A 22,715-nucleotide genomic window follows, 5' to 3' on the forward strand; every position below is an offset into this window, starting at 1 on the left:
GTTCAGAGTCCTGGAGACCTCGGCCATCAAGCTGCCTCCCCCTACTAAGTACAATACAATTTATTTTTGTGTAGCCCAAAATCACCCAAGGATTAGAACAATGGGCTTTAACAGGCCCTGCCTCTTGACGGCCCCCCAGCCTTCACTCGCTAAGAAGACAAAGAAAAAACCCTTGTAGGGAAAAAAATGGAAGACACCTTGGGAAAGGCAGTTCAAAGAGAGACAGACCCCTTACCAGGTAGGGTGGGTGTCAAATAAAGGGGGATCAGTACAACACAATACACAGAACAGAACACAAGTCATCCTCAATACCATATAATAGAGTACAAGTACAGAGCAGAATTCAACAGTAGATGATATCCCATAATAGGATTTGGATTTTGTTGAGAGTCCTGGAGACCTCAGCCATCAAGCCGCCTCCCCCTATTGGCCATTCCATAGCTGAGTCAGCCAATCCGATGAAAGGAGCCGTCTACCCGACAATTCCTGCGATCCTCCATCAGAGCTGACTTTACCTTAGGCAGGCAGGTGGGCAGTGGCACCCAAAAGTGCCACATTTGAGTACCGAGCAATAGCAAGGAGGCCACCAGACCCTCAGTATCTGCACATTCAATAGGAGAGTCAGGCCCACCTACAGTCCTGCTCCCTATGGCGGTTCTAATCATTGGAATTCCTGATTCTGATTGATGGGTTTCAAGTGATGATCAATGGAGGGGACAGACTTACCTTTTTATTTTCCCCATTTAGATCAGGGGTGAGCAACGTCAGTCCTGGTGGGCCGCAGATTTTTGTTCCAACCCAGTCTCTTGATGAGAAGTCAATTTTAGCTGACAAAGCCCTTGCAGCTCAAACAGCATTTTAAAGCTTCAGGTTGGTGGTCTCACTTGTTCACATTTCTCACACTTCATTTCTTATTTTAGTCTTAAAAAAGCTGCACCCCCTGTTGCAATGGCTCCTTATTAGCCTTAAGATGCAAATGACAGGAGCCAGCAGGTCCCCCACTACCGTGTCACCCTTCACACCTGTGTGTCGTCCTCGTGAACTAAGGTGAGGCCTCCATCAGTCGCAGGCGGCTTTAGAAAGGTGGGCTCTACTTTCTGTTGCTTGCTGTTGTTTTTGTTGACTGAGGAAACCGATGCAGGTGGCCATCTCTGTTACACAGGTGCCGCCAGGGAGACCAAAGATGAACGGATTTGATCTTTTAATTACACTGCCCAGCATGTGTCCATGGAATATCCAGGATGTTGTGGACAGCCATCTGACCGAGGTCCCCAGGACCCTCCTGCAATCTGCGCTAATTGGCACTTTTTGCTTTCCTCTCCTCCGTTGCTGGCTGGCTGGCCTCGTCTCAGTTACAGTTACTCAGTTTTTTTTTTTAATGTGGGCACACTTTTCCACCTCTGTTTTCTGGAATGTTCTTCCTTCAGACTTGAGGTGCTGCTTCAAGATGCTACTCCACTTTGAGCGAGTACCTGAATGGTCTCCCCAGGACTCGGTGCTGACACCCAGGGCCATCATGTCCCGCTGTAGCGCAGCTGTCGGTGGCCTGTTGTTCCCTTGCCTGATGCCAGCTGGCAATAGAGGATGCATCTGAATCCACTCACAGTGAGACCTCCAGAGCCTGATGGGTCGCTTTGCCCAGGCCTGCAAGGACTTCAGGTGGACCATCAGTCTGAAAAAGTCCAGCGTGATGGGGCAGGATGTCGAGGCACTGCCAGTCATCACCATCGACACCGATGAATCATCAAACGTATCGGGAAGGCCGCAGCAACTCCTGCCCACCTCTTGAGAGAAGACACCAAACTGACAATCAAGACTAAAGATGGCTATCTGGAGCTCTTGTGTGATCAGCACACTCCTGTGTGGACAACATACGCCAGGCAGATAAAACGCCTTCCACCTCCTGGGCATCTCTGAGGAGTGACTCACCTTGAGGTTCTGCTCCGTGCTGGCTTACCCAGCATGCACACCCTGCTCGGGTTCCCTCAGACCGCACTGGCTTGGTCACGTCTGCCACACGGATCCCCAAAGACATCTGATTTAATGCGATATCTGAAGGGAAACTGCAGAGAAATGACTTATCAGTTTAAGGCCGTAAATCATTTGGATGATATCCTTGGAAAGGAAAAAAAAATCTTAGAATGACCTGACATGTGGGGTGAAAACGCTAACCAGCCGTGAAATGAAATCAGATCTGTTATTAGTAAGGATTGGTTTCAAATGTAGCAACTGTGGCGGAACAAACACCTGCAGTCACCACAGCCCTCCCTGACCTACACCGCTTACCTGAGCTCTAGACGATGTGACGGAGTGCACTGCGTCCTCTGTCCCTGGGTCTTTATTCAAGTAGACCCCCTTTATCTGTAGGCCCTGCTTACCTGAGGGTCTTCTGTCTGTCTGTTCAGATGTGTGGGAAAAGTCAACCGTTTCCACGGGGTGTCCTTACTTTTTCACATGACTGCATACAAATCATTTGTAAAGTACAAGAAATGTTACATCTGAACAGAAGTCCGCGTCCTCAACGTCACATTGCAGAGCTCGGCCAAATGCCAGCTCAGGTCATTCTGTAACCCGTTTAACCCAGACCAGGGACACGGGGCACTGGAACTTATCCCAGCAAGCATAGGGTGTTAGGCAGAAACAAACCCTGGACAAGGCGCCAGTACATTGCAGGGTGAATAAACACACACACACACATACATACACTAGGCCCAAATTAAGAGTGTGCAGAGGCTAAAGTACTTAGGGCTGGCGGTCCTCGGTATTTCTAGACGGTTTTGGGATGTAGAGCAGAGTTTCTTAAACTACGAGTCACGTGATGTCACGATAATTGGGTCGTGCTGAGTCGAGAATTACAGTTGTACCGAATGAGAAATGGTCACACTGGGTCACCGCTTCCATGGCTGAAACAAGTCCTGTCCCCTCACCCTACAGGATGACAATCAGCAGTGAAACTCCAAGGGACTATGACATAAAGGACAATGGTGGGCGGTGATTCTCCAAGGGGGACACCGGGATGATGACTGGCGGAGATTCTTCAGGGGGAACTTGACCACTATGGGATGTTTATCTGTGGCTGTTCTCCAAGGGCAAAGGACGTTGATTGGTGGTGACTCTCCATGAGGACCCCTGCCACCCTGGACAGCAACCGGGAGTCCATTACCCAAGGGTAAACGGGATGAGCTCATCACACCAATCCTAGCGTCATTACATTGGTTACCCGTGTCGTTTTGAATTGAGTTTCAAATCCTGCTGATGGATTGAAGGCCAGAGGTCCATCATCTAATTCTTTCACGTGAAGCCTGTAATCTATGAGGACTGACTGAGATCATTTGTGTGAGGGGGCTGGGTGGTCTTGTGGCCTCGGAGCCCCTGCAGATTTTGCGTTTTATTTTCTCTGGCCCATTTGGATTTTTTTACTGTATTCTTTGTTACTTTTTTATTTTATTCACCTTTATTTAACCAGGCAAGACAGATTAAGAACATGTTTCTTATTTACAACTGTGGCCTGGAAAGGACATAGCCTTAAGAAGGCTTAGTATTGCGTAATCTTATTTTTGTTTCATATAAACCTTTCCTTCTCCATCTTGTAAAGCACTTTGAACTGCACCATCTGTATGAAAATGTACAATCGAAATAAATGTTACTATTGTTGATCAGTCGCTGTTTTGTGGCGATTACGTGTCACAACCATACGCAATAAGTCAAATTTATTTACTGGGGTGGGGGGGGGGGTAAATGTAAGAACTACTGATGTGTAGAAATGTCAGTTTTTAACTTTCTCTTATTTGTTTTTTCTAAAAGGTGGATAATAATATAACAAGGCATCTGGACTCTACTCTGAAAAGAGACGATTGGGACGTGTTAATTCTTCATTACCTTGGCTTGGACCACATCGGTCATCTGAGCGGCCCTCATAGCACTCTGATTGGACCGAAGCTGACAGAAATGGATGAGATCTTGAAGAAGATTTACACCTCATTGTTATCCAAGGTGAGTGCGAATGCCAAGACTGACCGGCCATCAATATGATGTGTAATGCGCAGAGCGACTCTCTATAGAAATAATTTGAGGATCACTTCTAATCTAGTATGATGAAATTCTGATGAAAGAATACTTTTACTAGCTAACCAAGAGTTTAACACAGCAGAATATATATTGTAAGACCACTAGGGGGTGTACTATGGAAAATAAAAAGTCATGTATTAGCATAAGTAGACATAAAACTAATTAAGAGCTTCTATAAGCATGAAACTTTAATGTGAATTAGATATGTCAAGCAAATAGTTTAATAATAGCATTTGCCATATTTCTATTTTAGCTGAGCTCAGAGCAAAACCACCAATATTGAGTAACTGGGAAAGACAGGCAGGAAGAGAATGACATACAGAAACTACCTGAGGACAGAGAAGGGGGAACAGTTCATATCTATCTATCTATCTATCTATCTATCTATCATATAGTGCCTTTCAACTATCTATCTATCTATCTATCTATCTATCTATCTATCTATCTGTCTATCTATCTATCTATCTATCATATAGTGCCTTTCAACTATCTATCTATCTATCTATCTATCTATCTATCTATCTATCTATCTATCTATCTATCTATCTATCTATCTATCTATCTATCTATCTATCTATCTATCTATCTATCTATCTACAGGGTGAGCTAACATGATGTTCCCCATTTCTCATGGTCATTGCGTAAAGTAGAGGCATCTTAGTGGGTTGGGGAGGCTGGAGGTCCATTGATAGGCGATGCCTTCTAGTTTTCAGTCGGCCACATGTCTTGGTCCGGTGCGCTCTGTGATTTTGCTGTCCAAGCGACAAATCCATCATCGCTACGCAATGCGCCTACCAAACACACTTCAGCGTTCCTCCTAACGGCGAAATCCCAAATCAGAAAACATTTCTAAATTTAGACAGACGGGTGTACAACATTGAACAAGAAATCTCCAGGCTGTCCTCGGACTCTTCGAACGCCTGAACACATCCAAGCCGTGAGGGCATCCATTGTGCAGTCTGCTAGACGCTCAGCGCACTTCTGTCTTTGGCATTTCCAACACGTCTTTGATTTGCATGAGGTCCTTCATTTATTGATGGCAGTGCAGGAACTCACTGAGAGAGCCGTAGTTGTGAGCCAACGTTCTGCAAACCGTTCACCGAGATGTCATCGTCATGTGACAGCAGTGACAAAGCACATTTCCATTTGAATGGTTGTGTAAATAAGCAAAACTTTGGCTATTGGGCTGAAATCAACCCTGGTGAACTTCATCAGAGACCCCCGCTCACTGAGCACACGTGTTAGTTTTGCCAGAATTTGGCTTCATAGGCTCTTACTGTTTTGAGGAGGGGGGAGCAACGGTCACCGTCACTACAGAACGTCACTTTGAAATGCTGGAGAGCTGGAAGACGAAGATGTGGTGGAGGCCTGGAGTGACAGCTCATATGACCTGCGCGGAGATCCATGCAAGTTTTACTGGGGAAGCTGATCTCCTAGTGCGGCGATGTCGGGTGGCCTTCACGTTCGCCTGATCTCGCTGTGTGAGATTTCCTCTCAAGTTGAATGTCCACACACACACCGACCTTTAAAACCCTGAAGCCCTCAAGGTCGCTACTCGCCACAAAATCGCCGAACGAGTCACGCGAGCGTTCAAAAATAATCTCAAAGAGCATATCGCTAATGATGGCCACCACCTTGAAGACGTCATTTTTAAAACACAGTGAACCACATTTATTGTGTATCCCCTCTCCTGTGTCGTAATGGAGTTGATTTTATCTTGTAATGTTTGTGTAGAATAAACGTTTGAAATGTGGTGCTTCGTTTTGGCTCCCCCTGAATGCATAGTTGTCACTAATGCCGAGCAGAGTCTTCCCACCGCCTGTGCTAAAACGATATTTGAAGATGTCGGTTTTGTTCTTTCATTCTAAAAAGCAGATTTGGCTGATCGTATTAACCAGCATGGCAGTTACAGTGTTGTTTGTTACATTTGTAAAGAGTTGTTCTCTTTTAGGATTTATTATTCTAATATTTAACTCACTTGAGGTATTCAGGGCGCCGGTATTCAAATACTGAAATCATTAGTTCGATTTTCTGAGCCCATTTTGCCGTGTAGGAGGTCGGTAATAAAGTACGGCGTCAAAGTCGTCGGGGCTGACAGTTTTTTTTGATGTGGTTTTGTGATAACAAGGATTCCGTTTTTGAAGTTTATTTCTTATTTTCAGGTATTCTTTTGTTTTTTTTATATTAATTCTCACACACCTGTAACTGAGGACCCCTACTGGAGAGTAAGTGCAAGTGAAGCGCAGTCGGCCCCCTTTTTCCTAAATTGTTTTGCAGCACATTAATAACTCGTACAGCTGAGCCCTGATGTCTCTTTTCAAAGCACGACTGGATGAAATATCGGGGCAGTTTAGCTTCTGCAGAACCGAGCAGGCGGACTAAACGAGCCCCTGATGTTCCCACGATTGTTGTCGGGGCCGTTTCAAGTGCCGTCATGCGTCCATTTAAATAGATATGGAGTGCCAGTCACTGTTGGCTTCTGTGTGAGCATCTCCAAAGAACATGTCCCTGCCATTCCCACAATTCACATTTGTCGGTTGTTCCCAGTTTGGTTTTATAAACTTTTTTTCACATTTCTAATTGAAGGATGCTGCCAACTTTAGAAAGTGTCGGCTGAGCAGAAAGGTTGACATTTCCCTTGGGTGAGGCCCATTTATTAAGAGGCCTTCTTATTTTTCTCCTGCAGTGTCACCTCAGTGTCACGCGGCTCAGTTTAGAAACGTCTTGTGATGTTCTGCCGTAACCGCATTCTGACTCAGAAAAGGGAGTTTGGGGGGCTTTGAGGTTTCTCTGATTTTGTCTTTAATTAGTTGTGTTAGTGAAGTAAAGGAGTGGATGGATGAGAACGACTTGTCTTTAAACAGAGATGTGAATTATTGGAGGGAATGACGCTGATCACAACAATATTCTGTCATCATTTAACTCACTTGGAATCCCCATTAATTTTACTGAATTAGCCCTCAATCTCGGAGTTCTCTGTGACTCTAGCAAGTCAATTAAAGCGCACATTACAAAGTTGTCCAAATCAGGTTTCCATCCACCCACCCATCCATTATCCAACCTGCTATATCCTAACTACAGGGTCACGGGGGTCTGCTGCAGCCAATCCCAGCCAACACAGGGCGCAAGGCAGGAAACAAACAAACCCCGGGCAGGGTGCCAGCCCACCGCTGGGTCAAATCAGGTTTCTTCCATCTTAAAAATGTTGGGAAATTAAGGTGCTTTTAAATAAACAGGCATCTGAGAAATCAATTCCTGTCTTTATTTCTAACAGTGGAGTTCACTGGATTTACAGACTGTTCTTTATTCAGCCTCCAGTTAATCCAAAATGCTGCTGCAAGAATTATCACAAGAACAAGAAAATACGAACACATAACTCCAGTTCTCACATCCTTACACTGGCACCCGGTTAAGTTTAGGGCAGATTTCAAAATCCTCCTTTTAAAATGTAAAGCATTAAATGGCCGAGGTCCGACTTACTGGTCTGAACTTATCATGACTTACAAACCTGAGCGCACATTAAGATCTCAGGACGCCGGTCTGCTTGGGATTCCAAAGATTAATAAAATAACAGTTGGAGGTCGAGCTTTTAGTTACAGGACCCCCCTAAACTGTGGACTGGTCTGCCTGCTACTATAAGAGATGCCCCTTCGGTCTCAGCTCTCAAATCTCACCACTTCAGTTTAGCACACCCTGACTAGAGCTGCTGATTAACTCTACAGACTGCATCTCTGTTATCAGTCATTAGCACTAAAACTTAAGTAACATGATAGTTAGAATTTGTTACTAACCCTCACCTGTTCTGTTTCTCTTCTCGGAACTCAAATGTGGCACTTGGTGCCACTGCCCACCTGCCAAGTTGTTTTGCCTGCCTAATGTAAAGTCATCCCTGATGGAGGATTGCAGGAATCGTGGGTTAGAGGGGTCCTGCCATCGGATTAACGCTATTTCAGTTGTGGAATGGCCAAATGGGAGAGGCAGCTTGACCGCTGAGGTCTCCAGGACTCTGATCAAATCCAAATCATATTATGGGATATCATCTACTGTTAAATTCTGCTCCATACTTGTGCATTTTTTTTTTTATACTGAATTGAGGATTTGTTCTGTTCTGTGTGTTGTGTTGTACTGACCCCACTGCATGCCCAACCTACCTGGTAAGGGGTCTCTCTTTGAACTGCCTTTTCCGGGGTTTCTTCCATTTTTTTTTTCCCTACAAGGGTTTCTTTTGGGAGTTTTTCCTCGTCTTCTTAGAGAGTCGAGGCTGGGGGGCTGTCAAGAGGCAGGGTCTGTTAAAGCCCATTGCTGCACTTCTTGTGTGATTTTGGGCCACTGTACAAAAAGAAATTGTATTGTATTGAGGTGTTGAGGCCCTGCTTTCTGGTGACGCTCGTACTGTTTGTGCTGTCCTTTCATTCAATGGTGTGTAAGTGAAGCCTTTAAGTTGTGGCAGTTTAATTAACGCCGTTTACCGGGGAGGAGACAAACAGACAAAGCTGTGACGAGTCTCGTCGGCCCTCATCTGTGCTCTGCTGCAGTCTGTTTCTGCCTCCTGAGCCATTTTAATACAAAGACTGACAAAATGGTTACTTAAAGCTGGTAAAAACGTCATTTACAGGAGAGTAGGGGTGGCGTGGTGGGAGTCTGCAGATCCAACGTCCAGGGTTTGGATCCCAACACTTGGTCGTTGTCCATGCCCCCCATCCCACCACCTGTTTGTGTGTCATCTAAGATGTGCAGGTTACGGTCATTGGCGACTTTTAAATGGGCCCCAGTGTGGGTGACTGGGCAGTGTGTTTAAGTGGTGACTTGTCGCGGGTTGAGCCCTTGTGCAATCATTTTACAGAAAGTGACTCATTAATACAGAAGGGTAGTACAGAAGGCCTGAAAAATATGGAAATGCTGTTAATTTACATTTACAATTTGACCTCCACTTTTACGTTTTACTGGGCACACTTGGGTGTAATGCGATACAAAGACACGTATTACTGTCATCAGACCACATTTCTAGATAGATAGATAGATACTTCATTAATCCCAAGGTGGAAATCCCCATACTCCAGCAGCAGTATACTGATAATAAACAATATTAAATTAAAGAGTGATAACAATGCAGGTATAACAGACAATAACTTTGTATAATGTTAACGTTTACCCCCCGAGTCGCATAGTGTGGGGTCTCCTCAGTCTGTCAGTGGAGCAGGATGGTGACAGCAGTCTGTCGCTGAAGCTGCTCCTCTGTCTGGAGATGATCCTGTTCAGTGGATGCAGTGGATTCTCCATGATTGACAGGAGTCTGCTCAGCGCCCGTCGCTCTGCCATGGATGTCAGACTGTCCAGCTCTGTGCCTACAATAGAGCCTGCCTTCCTCACCAGTTTGTCCAGTTGTGAGGCGTCCCTCTTCTTTATACACACCACCGCGTAGAAGAGGGCGCTCACCACAACCGTCTGGTAGAACATCTGCAGCATCTTATTACAGATGTTGAAGGACGCCAGTCTTCTAATGAAGTATAGTCGTCTCTGTCCTCTCTTGCACAGATCATCAGTATTGGCAGTCCAGTCCAGTTTATCATCCAGCTGCACTCCCAGGTATTTATAGGTCTGTACCCTCTGCACAGTCACCTCTGATGATCACGGTGTCCATGAGGGGCCTGGGCCTCCTAAAATCCACCACCAGCTCCTTGGTTTTGCTGGTGTTTAGGTGTAGGTGGTTTGAGTCGCACCATTTAACAAAGTCCTTGATTAGGTTCCTGTACTCCTCCTCCTGCCCACTCCTGATGCAGCCCACCATAGCAGTGTAACGCATTACAGTTTAAATCTTGTAGAATTAATAACAAAATAAGCAACTTATATTTCAATCACAACTTAAAGATTAAATGAACAAAAAAAATAAATGTGAGTCAGGGCAACAATCCCAGCTGAAACCTGGCAGCACAGGTCTGAACCCAAAAAGCAGGCCCTGTCACCCCCCAGGCAGTCTAGCCCCAAACTCAAGTAGCAGGCCTACAGCCTACACAGGAAAGGCGTTCAGCTACAAAAGGAGGAGAAGCAAACTGTAAAGCTCTGGCCCAAAGAAAATACAAGGAGGCTTCTTCGATATTCATGTGTTTCTTACAAAGATTCAAAATAATTCAACATAAAATGTCAGAAGCACAAATAAACCAAAACGTCTAAAGTAGTGTCAGCTGTCCTAAGAAACGTCAGGATTTACTTCATGAGTTACAAGGATGTCGTAAACCAGAATTGATGAATCAGGTATTTGAAATATTAAAATGTCTGCTTCGATGTCTAAATATTCACCGTATGAAGGAGGGCGAGTAAAGGAGCAAAAATCACGTCATACTCGGAATCGCTGACCTTGAATGTAGTCTTAGCCCTTTCAACTCTGACATCCCATTACTAGTCCATGTGTATGTATTGTGGGACACAGACAGGTAGACATGATGGTTTCACCACAACGCACACGTTTACTCACAAATATTTACACGAATAAAGTGCATCAACCCAGTGCCGCAGCACCAATCACCCCTTTAAGTCCAGGCCTTTCACACAGTGCCCTTTCTCTCCTGGCCGCCTCCACTCCTCTCCTCCAAGACTTCATCCTTCTTCCACCCGACTCCAGCCATTACACGAAGGGAGGGGGCCACTTTTATAAGCACCCGGATGTGCTCCAGGTGTGTTCTGGTGACCTCCCACCGACACGCCCCAGTGTGCCGGAAGTGGTGGCTGTGTACCCGGAAGCACTCCGGGTGTCCCCAGTCTTCTTCTTCCCCCCTGCCCTTCCGGGTGTGGCGGAAGTGCTGAGGTCCAGGGCTCCAAAGGCATAGGGGCGCCCCTGGCAGTGACCATGGGCCCCTACAGGGTGGAGCTTCAAAGCTTTGTACCCGTGGCCCCCACAGGTACCAGGGCGGTCGCCCCCACATGGTCTGGGGAAGGCGCAAGCCCTCCTCCGGTCCTCCTGGGTGTCGGCCGGGTCGCCACCCCAGCCATCTCTGACAGTATATATGTAGCCATTTTTATAAAGCACAGGTAAGTTAGCAGATGTTGGCTCCAGGCATGTGCTACAATTAGCGCAGACTGGCATACAGTCCGCAAAACACGGAAGTGAAAATGGACGGTTCTGGACTGTGTGCAGCACATAGTAAGCAGCTCCGCTTTCAATCAATCAATCAATCAACATTTATTTATATAGCACATTTTCATACAAACAGTAGCTCAAAGTGCTTTACAAAATGAAGAATAGAAAAATAGAAGACACAATAAAAAATAAACATAAGTCAACATTAATTAACATAGAATAAGAGTAAGGTTCGATGGCCAGGGTGGACAGAAAAACAAAAAACTCCAAAGGCTGGAGAAAAAAATAAAATCTGTAGGGGTTCAAGACCACGAGACCACCCAGTCCCCTCTGGGCAATCTACCTCACATAAATGAAACAGTCCTCTTTGGATTTAGGGTTCTCATGGAAGGACCTGATGATGATGGTCACGTAGACTTCTGGCTTTCAGTCCATCAATGTTGGAGCCTCATGAAGCTTTGAGTAGGTGGTGGTGGCGCAGAAGAAAGAAACTGGAAAAAGAAACAGAAGAGAGAGTTGGGGTCAGTACGGATTTTAGAGCCACTATGAATAGTTATTATGAAGAACTGAACACACAGAGTATCAGGATTAAGTTAAAGTGAAGTTATGAGAAGGCCATGTTACAGTAATGTGTTTTCAGCAGTGTTTTAAAGAGCTCCACCATATCAGCCTGGTGAATTCCTCTTGGCAGGCTATTCCAGATTTGAGGTGCATAACAGCAGAAGGCCGCCTGCCCGCCTCACCACTTCTTTTAAGTTTAGCTTTTGGAATTCTAAGGAGACACTCATTTGAGGATCTAAGGTTACGATTTGGAATATAAAGTGTCAGGCATTCCAACATATAAGATTATTTAAGGCTTTGTAAACCATAAGCAGAATTTTAAAGTCAATCCTGAATGACACAGGTGACCAGTGTAGCGACATCAAAACTGGAGAAATTTGTTCGGATTTTCTTTTCCTAGTTAGGATTCTAGCAGCTGCATTCTGCACTAGTTGCAAACGATTTCTGTCTTTCTTGGGTAGTCCAGAGAGGACTGCGTTACAGTAATCTAGTCGACTGAAAACAAACGCGTGAATTAATTTCTCAGCATCTTTCAGTGATATAAGAGGTCTAAATTTTGTTATGTTTCTTAAGTGAAAAAATGCTGTCCTAATGGTCTGATGAATATGCGATTTAAAATTCAGATTACAGTCAATGGTTACCCCTAAGTTCTTTACCTCCGTCTTAACTTTTAATCCTAATGTATCCAGTTTATTTCTGATAACCTCATTGAATCCATTATTGCCAATTACTAAAATTTCAGTTTTCTCTTTATTTAGTTTGATAAAGTTACTATTCATCCATTCAGAAATACCAGTAAGACATTGTGTTAGTGAATCGAGAAAGTCGGGGTCATCAGGCGCTATTGATAAGTACAGCTGTGTGTCATCAGCATAGCTGTGGTAGCTCACGTTGTGCTCTGAGATAATCTGACCTAATGGAAGCATGTAGATTGAGAAGATCAGCGGACCAGGATAGAGCCTTGTGGACCACCATATCGGATATCATATGTCTTTGAGATGTGATTACCACAACTCACAAAGAATTTTCTACCTGCCAGGTAGGATTCAAGCCAATTTAAGACACTGCCAGAGAGGCCCACCCATTGACTTTCAATACTATTTCCTCAAGAAGATTGAAGTATTTGGCAGCTACAATTTATATTTAATACGCTACTGTGGCTGTCCGTTTACCTGTCCAGGATTTTAAATCGCCTTTAACTAGCAAACCGTTTGAACTATTGACCTGAAATTTGGTACACATATACAATAAAATACAATACAACACAATACAATTTATTTTTGTATAGCACAAAATCACACAAGGAGTGCCGCAATGGGCTTTAACAGACCCTGCCTCTTGACAGCCCCCCAGCCTTGACTCTCTAAAACTCCCAACAGAAACCCTTGTAAAGAAAAAATGGAAGAAACCTCAGGAAAGGCAAAGAGAGAGACCCCTTACTGGGTAGGTTGGGCATGCAGTGGGTGTCAAAAAAAGAGGGTCAGTACAACACAACACACAGAAAAGAACAAATCCTCAATACAGTATAAACATAAAAATGCACAAGTATGGAGCAGAATTTAACAGTAGATGATATCCCATAATATGATTTGAATTTGTTCAGAGTCCTGGAGATCTCGGCCATCAAGCTGCCTTCCCCATTTGGCCATTCCACAGCTGAAATAGCGTTAATCCGATGACAGGACCCCTCTAACCCACGATTCCTGCGATCCTCCATCAGAGATGACTTTACCATAGGCAGGCGAAACAAGCTGGCAGGTGGGCCGTGGCACCAAGTGCCACATTTGAGTACCGAGAAGAGAAACAGAACAGGTGAGGGTTAGTATCAAATTCTAACTGTCATGTTACTTATGTTTTAGTGCTAATGACTAACAGTAGAGATGCAGTCTGGACAGTTGATCAGCAGCTCTAGTCAGGGTGTGCTAAACTGAAGTGGTGAGATTTGAAAACTGAGACCGAAGGGGCATCTCTTATAGCAGCAGGCAGACCACTTCACAGTTTAGGGGTCCTGTAACTAAAAGCTTGACCTCCCACTGTTATTTTATTAATCCTTGGAATCCTAAGCAGACCAGCATCTTGAGATCTTAATGTGCGCTCAGGTTTGTAAGTCATGATAAGTTCAGACAAGTAAGCTGGACCTCAGCCATTTAATGCTTTATATGTTCAAAGGAGGATTTTGAAATCTGCCCTAAACTTAACTGGGCGCCAGTGTAACGACTCTAGGACTGGAGTTATGTGTTTGTACTTTCTTGTTCTTGTAATAATTCTTGCAGCAGCATTTTGGATTAACTGGAGGCTGAATAAAGAACAGTTTGAACAGCCAGTGAGCACCGCATTGCAGTAGTCAATCCTACTAGAAATAAATGCAGGAATGAATTTCTCAGAATTCTGTTTATTTAGAAAGCGCCTTAATTTCCCAACATTTTGAAAATGGAAGAAACCTGATTGGGATAAGCTTGAGATGTGTGCTTTAAATGACCTGCTCGAGTCAAAGAGAACTCTGAGACTGCGGCCTGACACATGTACACATATACTACGTGACGTCTACTATCCGCGACCAGCCCATATGTACAGGCGTCGTTCTCATCCCTACCACCTTTGCCATCACTTCCCTTACCTCTTAATCTCTTAAATCATTCTTGAGGCAGATTGAAGAATTAAGTGCCAGCTTAAGTGAAAAATTAAAGATAACGTACTAAGTAATTGCAACACAAACACTGACTTAATCAGTTTTAACGTTAAAAGATGGCCGACGAAAGAAGAGAAGAAGCGGACCGCCAGGGTAGAGGAAAGAAGAGTTGCTCAGGAAGCAGCAAGTGCATCAACCTGTGAGCAAACGAATGATAAACATACAGAGAAAGAAAGAGGATGAATGCTCAAGTCAAGTGTTTTCACTACGACCTCGTGCAGTCCGCCATTACTGGTTGTATTATAATAGTGATCATTTTTGTTTATTTTTTCATTTTTGAGCCTCCTAGACACCCCAAAGGTAGAATATCTCACAAAATATTTTTTCCCATAAAAACAGAAAATCCAGAGCTGAAAAGGTTAATTAATACCTCACATAATTAAGTTTGAAATTTATCAATTTTAAAGATTCTGGGATTGGCTCTTGGAGGGGCTAGGACCACCGGTGAAGAGCCCAATATCAAAAATGTGATCAGCTACCGCGATATAAGATTGTACCGATGCCCAAGCTGTCACGATTATAACACGTGCCAACGTCCTAGGAAAAAAAAATGAAGAAATGATCCGGGGGCGCGAGCGACCAACACTACTTCCCTACTAGACCACCACAAGTGCAGGGGCACACCAGCAGAAGCAAAATGGAGTTACAAGAGAGTTGTTATTGTCCTGTAAAATAAGGAATCGGACACAACAAACAAACCCCCCTGTGCACATAACACCGCGCTGAAGTGCTTCCAGCCCCCCTCACACCGATCACGAAACAGTCAACAACATACACCCACCCACCCATACACAAAAACAAATTCACAAAACCCGAGTCCTTTAAATATTCACCGCTAGCCACTGTGATGCTTCACGTGCGTTTTCAGTGTTTAGGGGGTCACTGTCTGCGGCCCCTAGAGCCCAAAAAGAACAGTCTCGCTTTCATCAGTCCACCAGATGTCTTTGGGCCGCTCAGTTTGTTCACTTCTTCAACACACGTCTGCCTATTTTTTTATTTTTTTTTTCCAACACTGGGGCTTTGCGGGGGCTTCTTGCCGCTAGCTTGGCTTCACACAGGTGTCCTCTAATTGTTAACACAGGTACTCACAAGGCAACTTTAGACCACCTTGGATCTTCCTGGAGCTGATCATTGGCTGAGTCTTTGCCACTTTGGCTGTTCTTCAATCCATTCGAATGGCAGTTTTTTCCGTTTTCTTCCACGGTTTTCAGGTCTTTTCATTTTACGTTTTAGCTGAGCGGCCTGTCATTTTCTGCACTGCTTTATATGTTTTCCCCTCTCCAATTCAATTTTTTAATCAAAGTACAACGCCAGGAACGACCCATTCTACTCCGATTTTCAGAGAGAAATGCACTCTGACCAACCAGCATGTGCAACATTTCCTTCCTTCCTTCCGTAAATGAGGGCCGTCATTGGCACCAAATGAATGAATGACCTCACTAATTGAACTCCACACTGCTATTATTTTGGTGATAGGATGTGCCGAGCCATACCGCCTCTTCTGGGAAACGTAATCCCTCCCAGTCGCTTATGTTGGCCTGATTGACTTCACCTCACTCCTCAGAAAAGGAAGCTGATCACTACAGAAATGATCCCCGAGTTCAGCTGACTTATTCCGGTGAGTTGAGTCGTTTTGGTGGCGTCTGGCTTTCTCTTGTCCTCCTTCACTTTTTTTCCCGCCACAGATTTGCATACGGTTGGCCCCTCCCCTTACAGTACCGTTGGCTCCTCCCCTTACAATCTGTTTGCTCCTTTCTCCATGAACCATTGGTTGGTTGTTCCCTCATTAACAGGAATTGGGAAAGGTGCAAACTGCCAGTGACCCCCCACACGTATCCGTGACAACCGTTACAGGATGACACTTTGCTTCTGACTTCTTTTGAAGTTTTGTGACCCCTCGTATCCCATTAGGAAGTGAACCCCTGGTGTCCTTTGATTCAAGTCCCTCTGATCGTTGGTGCTTTTTACTTTTTTGTCACAAAACTGTCATTTCCTGCACATACAGTCAGGTCCCTTAAGTATTTGGACGGTGACACAATTGTCATCATTTGGGCTCTGTTTGTCACCGCAAATGAGGGAATCGTTACGTGACTGAAGTGTAGACTTTCAGCTTTAATTCAAGGGGTTCAACACAAACCATTGAGACAGCAGTTTTTCTACACGGTCCCCCTATTTTTAGGGTCCTCAAAAGTGTTCTCTTCTCTTCTGGTGGTCCTGAAATTGCTGATTAATCAAGGCGCCTAGAATGAGGTGAACACCGTTTTCATGCTTGCCTCGACTGCCAGGTTGCTCTGTTGAAGGCATTGCACCGGTGATCTTTGGGCAGAGTGCCGTGTGTGAAAGACTCTTACAGATATACGGGGCGACACGGGGCCGAGAGCGTAGGTTAGAAACGAACGAGTCCCCCTGATTCGTCCCGTCACTTTCTGAGCCGAGCTGCGCTGAGTTGCCGGCTTGACAGCACTGTCTAGTTCAAAGTCTGTTTTTGTAACTTCTTCTTTTATTGACGTTTCCTGAAACATTACACCTACACAATGTGCTGATGCAGATGGGAATGCGGCACATCTTGGGGTTTCTGCTTCAATCAATAGACACATTATATTGTTGTGGTGAGTCCCTGTTCCAATTTAATCGTATTGACTGCTGCCTGGAGCCCAAGGCTGTGCTGGTTTCAAATTCTCTGCCTAATATGATATTGTAGCTGCAGCGTCTTTTCAAATATGAATGCGTAGGCAGCATTTAAGACGGTAGTGAAGGTAAGGAGGGAGCTGGCGCATGATGGACGGCGGCAGCCTCTTGGCCAGGGTTACACGCTGATTCTCATTTCTGTGTATCTGTCAGAATTATATGCTGCCTTTGAAATCGGTCTGCTGCATCATCTGTCTGTCTGTCTGTTCATCTTTTATGTACACTTGTGTTCAGAATAATAGCAGCGTGTTCGAAAAAAAAAAAAGCTCCAAATCCTCATCATAGCTTTTATTTCCTTACACACCAATGCACTGGGAACACGGCCCGCTCTGCTCCAAATCCAAACGTGAAGACAACCTTATCAAACGTGTGTGACTCCTTTACAGAGAGTGAAGAGCAAATCGCAGTGTCTGCATTCTTCTTTACAAACTCAAACATTCGCTGTATAAACTGAACAAACGTTTCAAGAGTTTGCTTTCCTCTGAATCGCTGCGCTCATATTTTGTCGTATCTCCGCCGTCTCTGAGCGTCGCGTGGAGTCGGCCAACTTGTGGCCCCAGGATGACTGGACTCCATTCCACAACTCTTGCTATTGCCTCAGGAAACAGCATTTGTGATGTCCGGGGACTGGGCTGGCCACTCCATGACGTTAATCTCATTGGTCCGTTGCTCGTTTACTGGTGCATTTGGGGTCCTTGTCTTGTTGAAGCCCCACCATTTCAAGGGCATTTCTTTCCTCTTCGGCATAAGGCAACGTGACCTCTTCAAGGTATTCAAACTGATCTGTGATCAGCGGGCCTGACCCCATAGTAGGAGAAACACCCCCATAGCATGATGCTTCACGTGTGTCTTCAGTGTTTAGGGGGTCACTGTCTGCGGCCCCTAGAACCCAAAAAGAACAGTCTCGCTTTCATCAGTCCACCAAATGTCTTTGGGCCGCTCAGTTTGTTCACTTCTTCAACACACGTCTGCCTATTTTTTTTTTTTTCCAACAGTGGGGCTTTGTGGGGGCTTCTTGCCGCTAGCTTGGCTTCACACAGGTGTCCTGTAATTGTTAACACAGGTACTCACAAGGTAACTTTAGACCACCTTGGATCTTCCTGGAGCTGATCATTGGCTGAGTCTTTGCCACTTTGGCTGTTCTTCAATCCATTCGAATGGCAGTTTTTTCCGTTTTCTTCCACGGTTTTCAGGTCTTTTCATTTTACGTTTTAGCTGAGCGGCCTGTCATTTTCTGCACTGCTTTATATGTTTTCCCCTCTCCAATTCAATTTTTTAATCAAAGTACAACGCCAGGAACGACCCATTCTACTCCGATTTTCAGAGAGAAATGCACTCTGACCAACCAGCATGTGCAACATTTCCTTCCTTCCGTAAATGAGGGCCGTCATTGGCACCAAATGAATGAATGACCTCACTAATTGAATTATTTTGAAGGTGTGATTGGTATTATTGACTAGCCGCGGCTGTGCCCACATAGTAGTGAAACAGGACAAACTTTAAAAGTCAATAAGCCCACAGGTGTCACTAGCTAAGCGGAGGCGAGGTGCGCTCCAACACGTGGCGACAGGTAGAGCGACTCGAACGGAGGCTGGCGCACGAGTGAGTGATTGAGGAGGGCACCGCCTACTCCTGAGGTCCCGCCCCCTTCCCCTCAGCCCACTGTGTGTCTCTCGGATTCACACAAATAAATCGGTACAGCAAGTGAACTATGATACTTAACTTGATGAGAGAAGTCGCAAAATCAACCGGACTGTTCAAATAAATTATTGAAAACAACCCGATCTAAATCTTGTGAAAAGCAGACAGAGAGACGCTGGATTTTATATACATACAGTATAGAGATTACACAGAATCGGCAGCATGCGTGTCATGACTCTTGGGTCCGCTGCTTTTCTGTTACTCTTCTACACCTACTAGTAAATTATGTGCCATGAAGAAATATCATTTCGACCCAAAGCAGTGTTGGCGATGTCAGACTGCTGTTATTTTTGAAGATGACTCTGCAGTCGAGTCCAAACAACAACATTTATTTCTATAGCACATTTTCATACAAACAGTAGCTCAAAATGCTTTACATAATAAAGAATAGAAAAATAAAAGACACAATAAGAAAACAAAATAAATCAACATTAATTAACATCGAATAAGAGTAAGGTTCAATGGCCGGGGGGACAGAAAAAACAAACAAAAAAAAACTCCAGACGGCTGGAGAAAAAATAAAATCTGCAGGGGTTCCAGGCCATGAGACCACCCAGTCCCCTCTGGACAATCTACCTAACATAAATGAAGCAGTCCTCTTTGGATTTAGGGTTCTCACAGAAGGGCTTGATGAAGGTGATGGTCACGTAGAATTCTGCCTTTTAATCCATCCATCATTGTTGCAAACATTTTCCATCCCCTGAGAGTCTCACAGCTCCGCACGTGTCGTCCCGTTTCCATACGTTCCCTGCGTTAAGTCAGTTATTTCTGTAAAGATGATGTCCTTTGGCTTTAATTGACTGACGATACGAAGCTGAAACAGGCTGGAGGAGTCGAGCAAACGATGTCCCGACTTTTAGCGGCCTCTGATTGGCTGCCTGCCTTAATTAAGTTAATTGGCTGCATTTCAAGGGTCTGCCTTTTGAGTCAGTGCCCCCCTGTCACCTTTGGGAAAACCCAAGCATCTCATTCAAGCCTTGTGGACCCCCACAAGTTCGTGTTCCTTCTTAGAAGCAATTTCGAAACAACTGAAATTGTTACGTTGGGTATTTTTCAACTCAAAGTGATTTCTTCACAAAAATAGCATATATGTGTCTACCATGCGAAATTGTGTTCCAAAGTCCCGGGTTTTTCTATAAATTTAAAAACAATGTCTTGCTGATTGCTGGCGGTTAATAGTGGAGTTGACGGGGCACGGGTACAGCCTTAAAACCCATTGAATACGTCTCCTTGTATTGATCCTCATTGTAAAATTTCTAATCTATTATTATGAGATTCAGCCATTTTTAATGAAGACCAGCTGTGTACGCTAGCTCAGTGCTTGGCGTCATCTGCAGTGACCTTTTAAAAATGGGGAGTGATTTCCTCTCGGAAGATAAGACTGCTGTACTGTAAACCACTTGTGCCACCTGACTGGTCTTGCTTTGATTTACTTCCATATTTATGTCTGAAATCACACAAACAAAACGCCACTGCACTCCACCCTTCCACAGGGCCAATCCCATCGTTGTCACCAGTTGAATGGCCGAGGACTCCACGGCACCACAAAGCGCCTCAGTTCAAAGATTTGTGCTGTGGTGACCTGCCAGGTGTCAGCTGAGAACTCGCATCCTCTGGCTCAGCGGCAAGACCTCAATCCGTCAGACATGCAGGGCCCATCTCTGACCACTGTGAGCGGTACACTTCCCTGGTGACGCCAGCTCATTTCTCTCTCTGTGCCACGCCGCCACTACAGCAGCCATCTGTTTATCCGTGATTTTACCTGTCCAAGGTAGCAATCCGTTCATGTCACCTCAGATAATCAATCGGGGTTCTGCTGTATTTTCTTTTTCTTTGTCACTTAATCACCTTTGGTGATGTGCTTGACGTTCAGCAGATGTTTCTGCTCTTCTTTTTCTTTCTGCTATCAGGGCTTCTGCATCACTTTGTCATAAACACAAGACCATAGTTCACGGGGTCCTCAAGGAGATGCTTGGATTTTCCCAAAGGTGACAAGTCACTGGCTTGAAAGGTTCACCCTACACTCTGACCCCCAAGGCGTATGCAAAAATGAGTAATAAATATGTCTTAAAAGTCCAGCAAGGGAAATTTAGGTCATTCAGGGCGGAAGAGGATGGGTCCTCATCCATTGGCTCGGACCAGTCGTGATGTCATCAGAAGGGCTGGAACCGGACGTTTCTTCATTCATAGGTTCCACACCAGAAGTGACGTCCTCCGAAGGCCCGGAACCAGAAGTGACATCATGAGGCCCAGGCGGGAAAGGCGGTCTGCAGGAAAGTAAGAAAAAATGTCAGCGCACTCCGCCACCCCCTGGCTTGGCGTGGAATTACTCTCATTTAAACCCTTTTTAGTTGCCTCCCATGCACACGTGTGTGACACCGCTCATTGCCAGAGATGTCACGGCCACGTGTTCTCCTCACCACACGGGGGACGCACTCCCGTCAGAGCTGAACACGATCAGATACAGTGCCAACTTGTGAGCGTACCTGCCTTCCACTTGGCCAGAATTACATTTTTACATTTTTTTATTGATTTTTAAAGTTTCTCCTGTTTCACTACTACGTGTTGCGTAGCTGCTCGGTACGGCTTCTTCCTAATATACAGTTGTGCTGTAAAGTTTGTGAACCCTTTAGAATTTTCTACATTTCCTCATAAATATGACCTAAAACATCATCAGATTCTCACTCAAGTCCTAAAAGTAGATAAAGAGAAACCAGTTGAACAAATGAGACAAAAATATTAGTCTTGGTCATTTATTTATTGAGGAAAATGATCGAATATTACATATCTGTGAGTATGTGAACCTCTGCTTTCAGTATCTGCTGTGACCCCCAATAACTAAAACTAAACGTTTCCGGTAACTTTTGCTCATTCCTGCACACCGGCTTGGAGGAATTTTCGCCCATTCCTCCGTACAGAACAGCTTCAACTCTGGGATGTTGGTGGGTTTCCTCACATGAACTGCTCACTTCAGGTCCTTCCACAACATTTCCATTGGATTAAGGTCAGGACTTTGACTTGGCCATTCCAGAACATTCACTTTATTCTTCTGTAACCATTCTTTGGTAGAACGACTTGTGTGCTTAGGGTTGTTGTCTTGCTGCATGACCCACCTTCTCTTGAGATTCAGTTCATGGACAGATGGCCTGACATTTTCCTTTAGAATTCTCTGATATAATTCAGAATTCATTGTTCCATCAATGAAGGCAAGCCGTCCTGGCCCAGATGCAGCACAACAGGCCCAAACCATGATACTACCACCACCATGTTTCACAGATGGGATGAGGTTCTTATGCTGGAATGCAGTGTTTTCCTTTCTCCAAATGTAATGCTTTTCATTTAAACCATAAAGTTCTATTTTGGTCTCATCCGTCCACAGAACATTCTTCCAGTAGCCTTCTGGTTTGATCTTTAGCAAACTGCAGACGAGCAGCAATGTTTTTTTTGGAGAGCAGTGGCTTTCTCCTTATAACCCTGCCATGCACACCATTGTTGTTCAGTGTTCTCCTGATGGTGGACTCATGAACATGAACATCAGCCAATGTGAGAGAGGCCTTCAGTTGGTGGTCCTTTGTGACCTCGCCGACTATTATACGTGTGCCTTGCTCTTGGAGTGATCTTTGTTGGTCGACCACTCCTGGGGAGGGTAACAATGGTCTTGAATTTCCTCCATTTGTACACAATCTGTCTGACTGTGGATTGGTGGAGTCCAAACTCTTTAGAGATGGTTTTGTAACCTTTTCCAGCCTGATGAGCGTCAACAACTCTTTTTGTGAGGTCCTCAGAAATCTCTTCTGTTTGTACCATGATACACTTCCACAGACATGTGTTGTGAAGAGCAGACTTTGATAGATCCTGTTCTTGAAATGACACAGGGTGCCCACTCACACCTGATTGGCATCCCATTGACTCGAATTTCACCTTCAAACTAAC

The 22,715-nt window shown here is 44.8% G+C and overlaps 1 protein-coding gene across 1 annotated transcript in view; it reads left to right on the top strand.

Annotated features, from left to right (window-relative positions):
• The window catches only part of pigg (phosphatidylinositol glycan anchor biosynthesis class G), a 230,978-nt gene that overhangs the window by 98,128 nt on the left and 110,135 nt on the right, over positions 1–22,715 (top strand). Inside the window, exon 4 of the mRNA XM_039758143.1 lies at positions 3,805–3,993. Coding sequence (XP_039614077.1) covers positions 3,805–3,993 — 189 coding nt within the window. The remainder of the gene's footprint in view (positions 1–3,804; positions 3,994–22,715) is intronic.

The sequence above is a fragment of the Polypterus senegalus genome, chromosome 7 (assembly GCF_016835505.1).
Source record: "Polypterus senegalus isolate Bchr_013 chromosome 7, ASM1683550v1, whole genome shotgun sequence".
Classification (NCBI taxonomy): Eukaryota; Metazoa; Chordata; class Cladistia; order Polypteriformes; family Polypteridae; genus Polypterus; species Polypterus senegalus.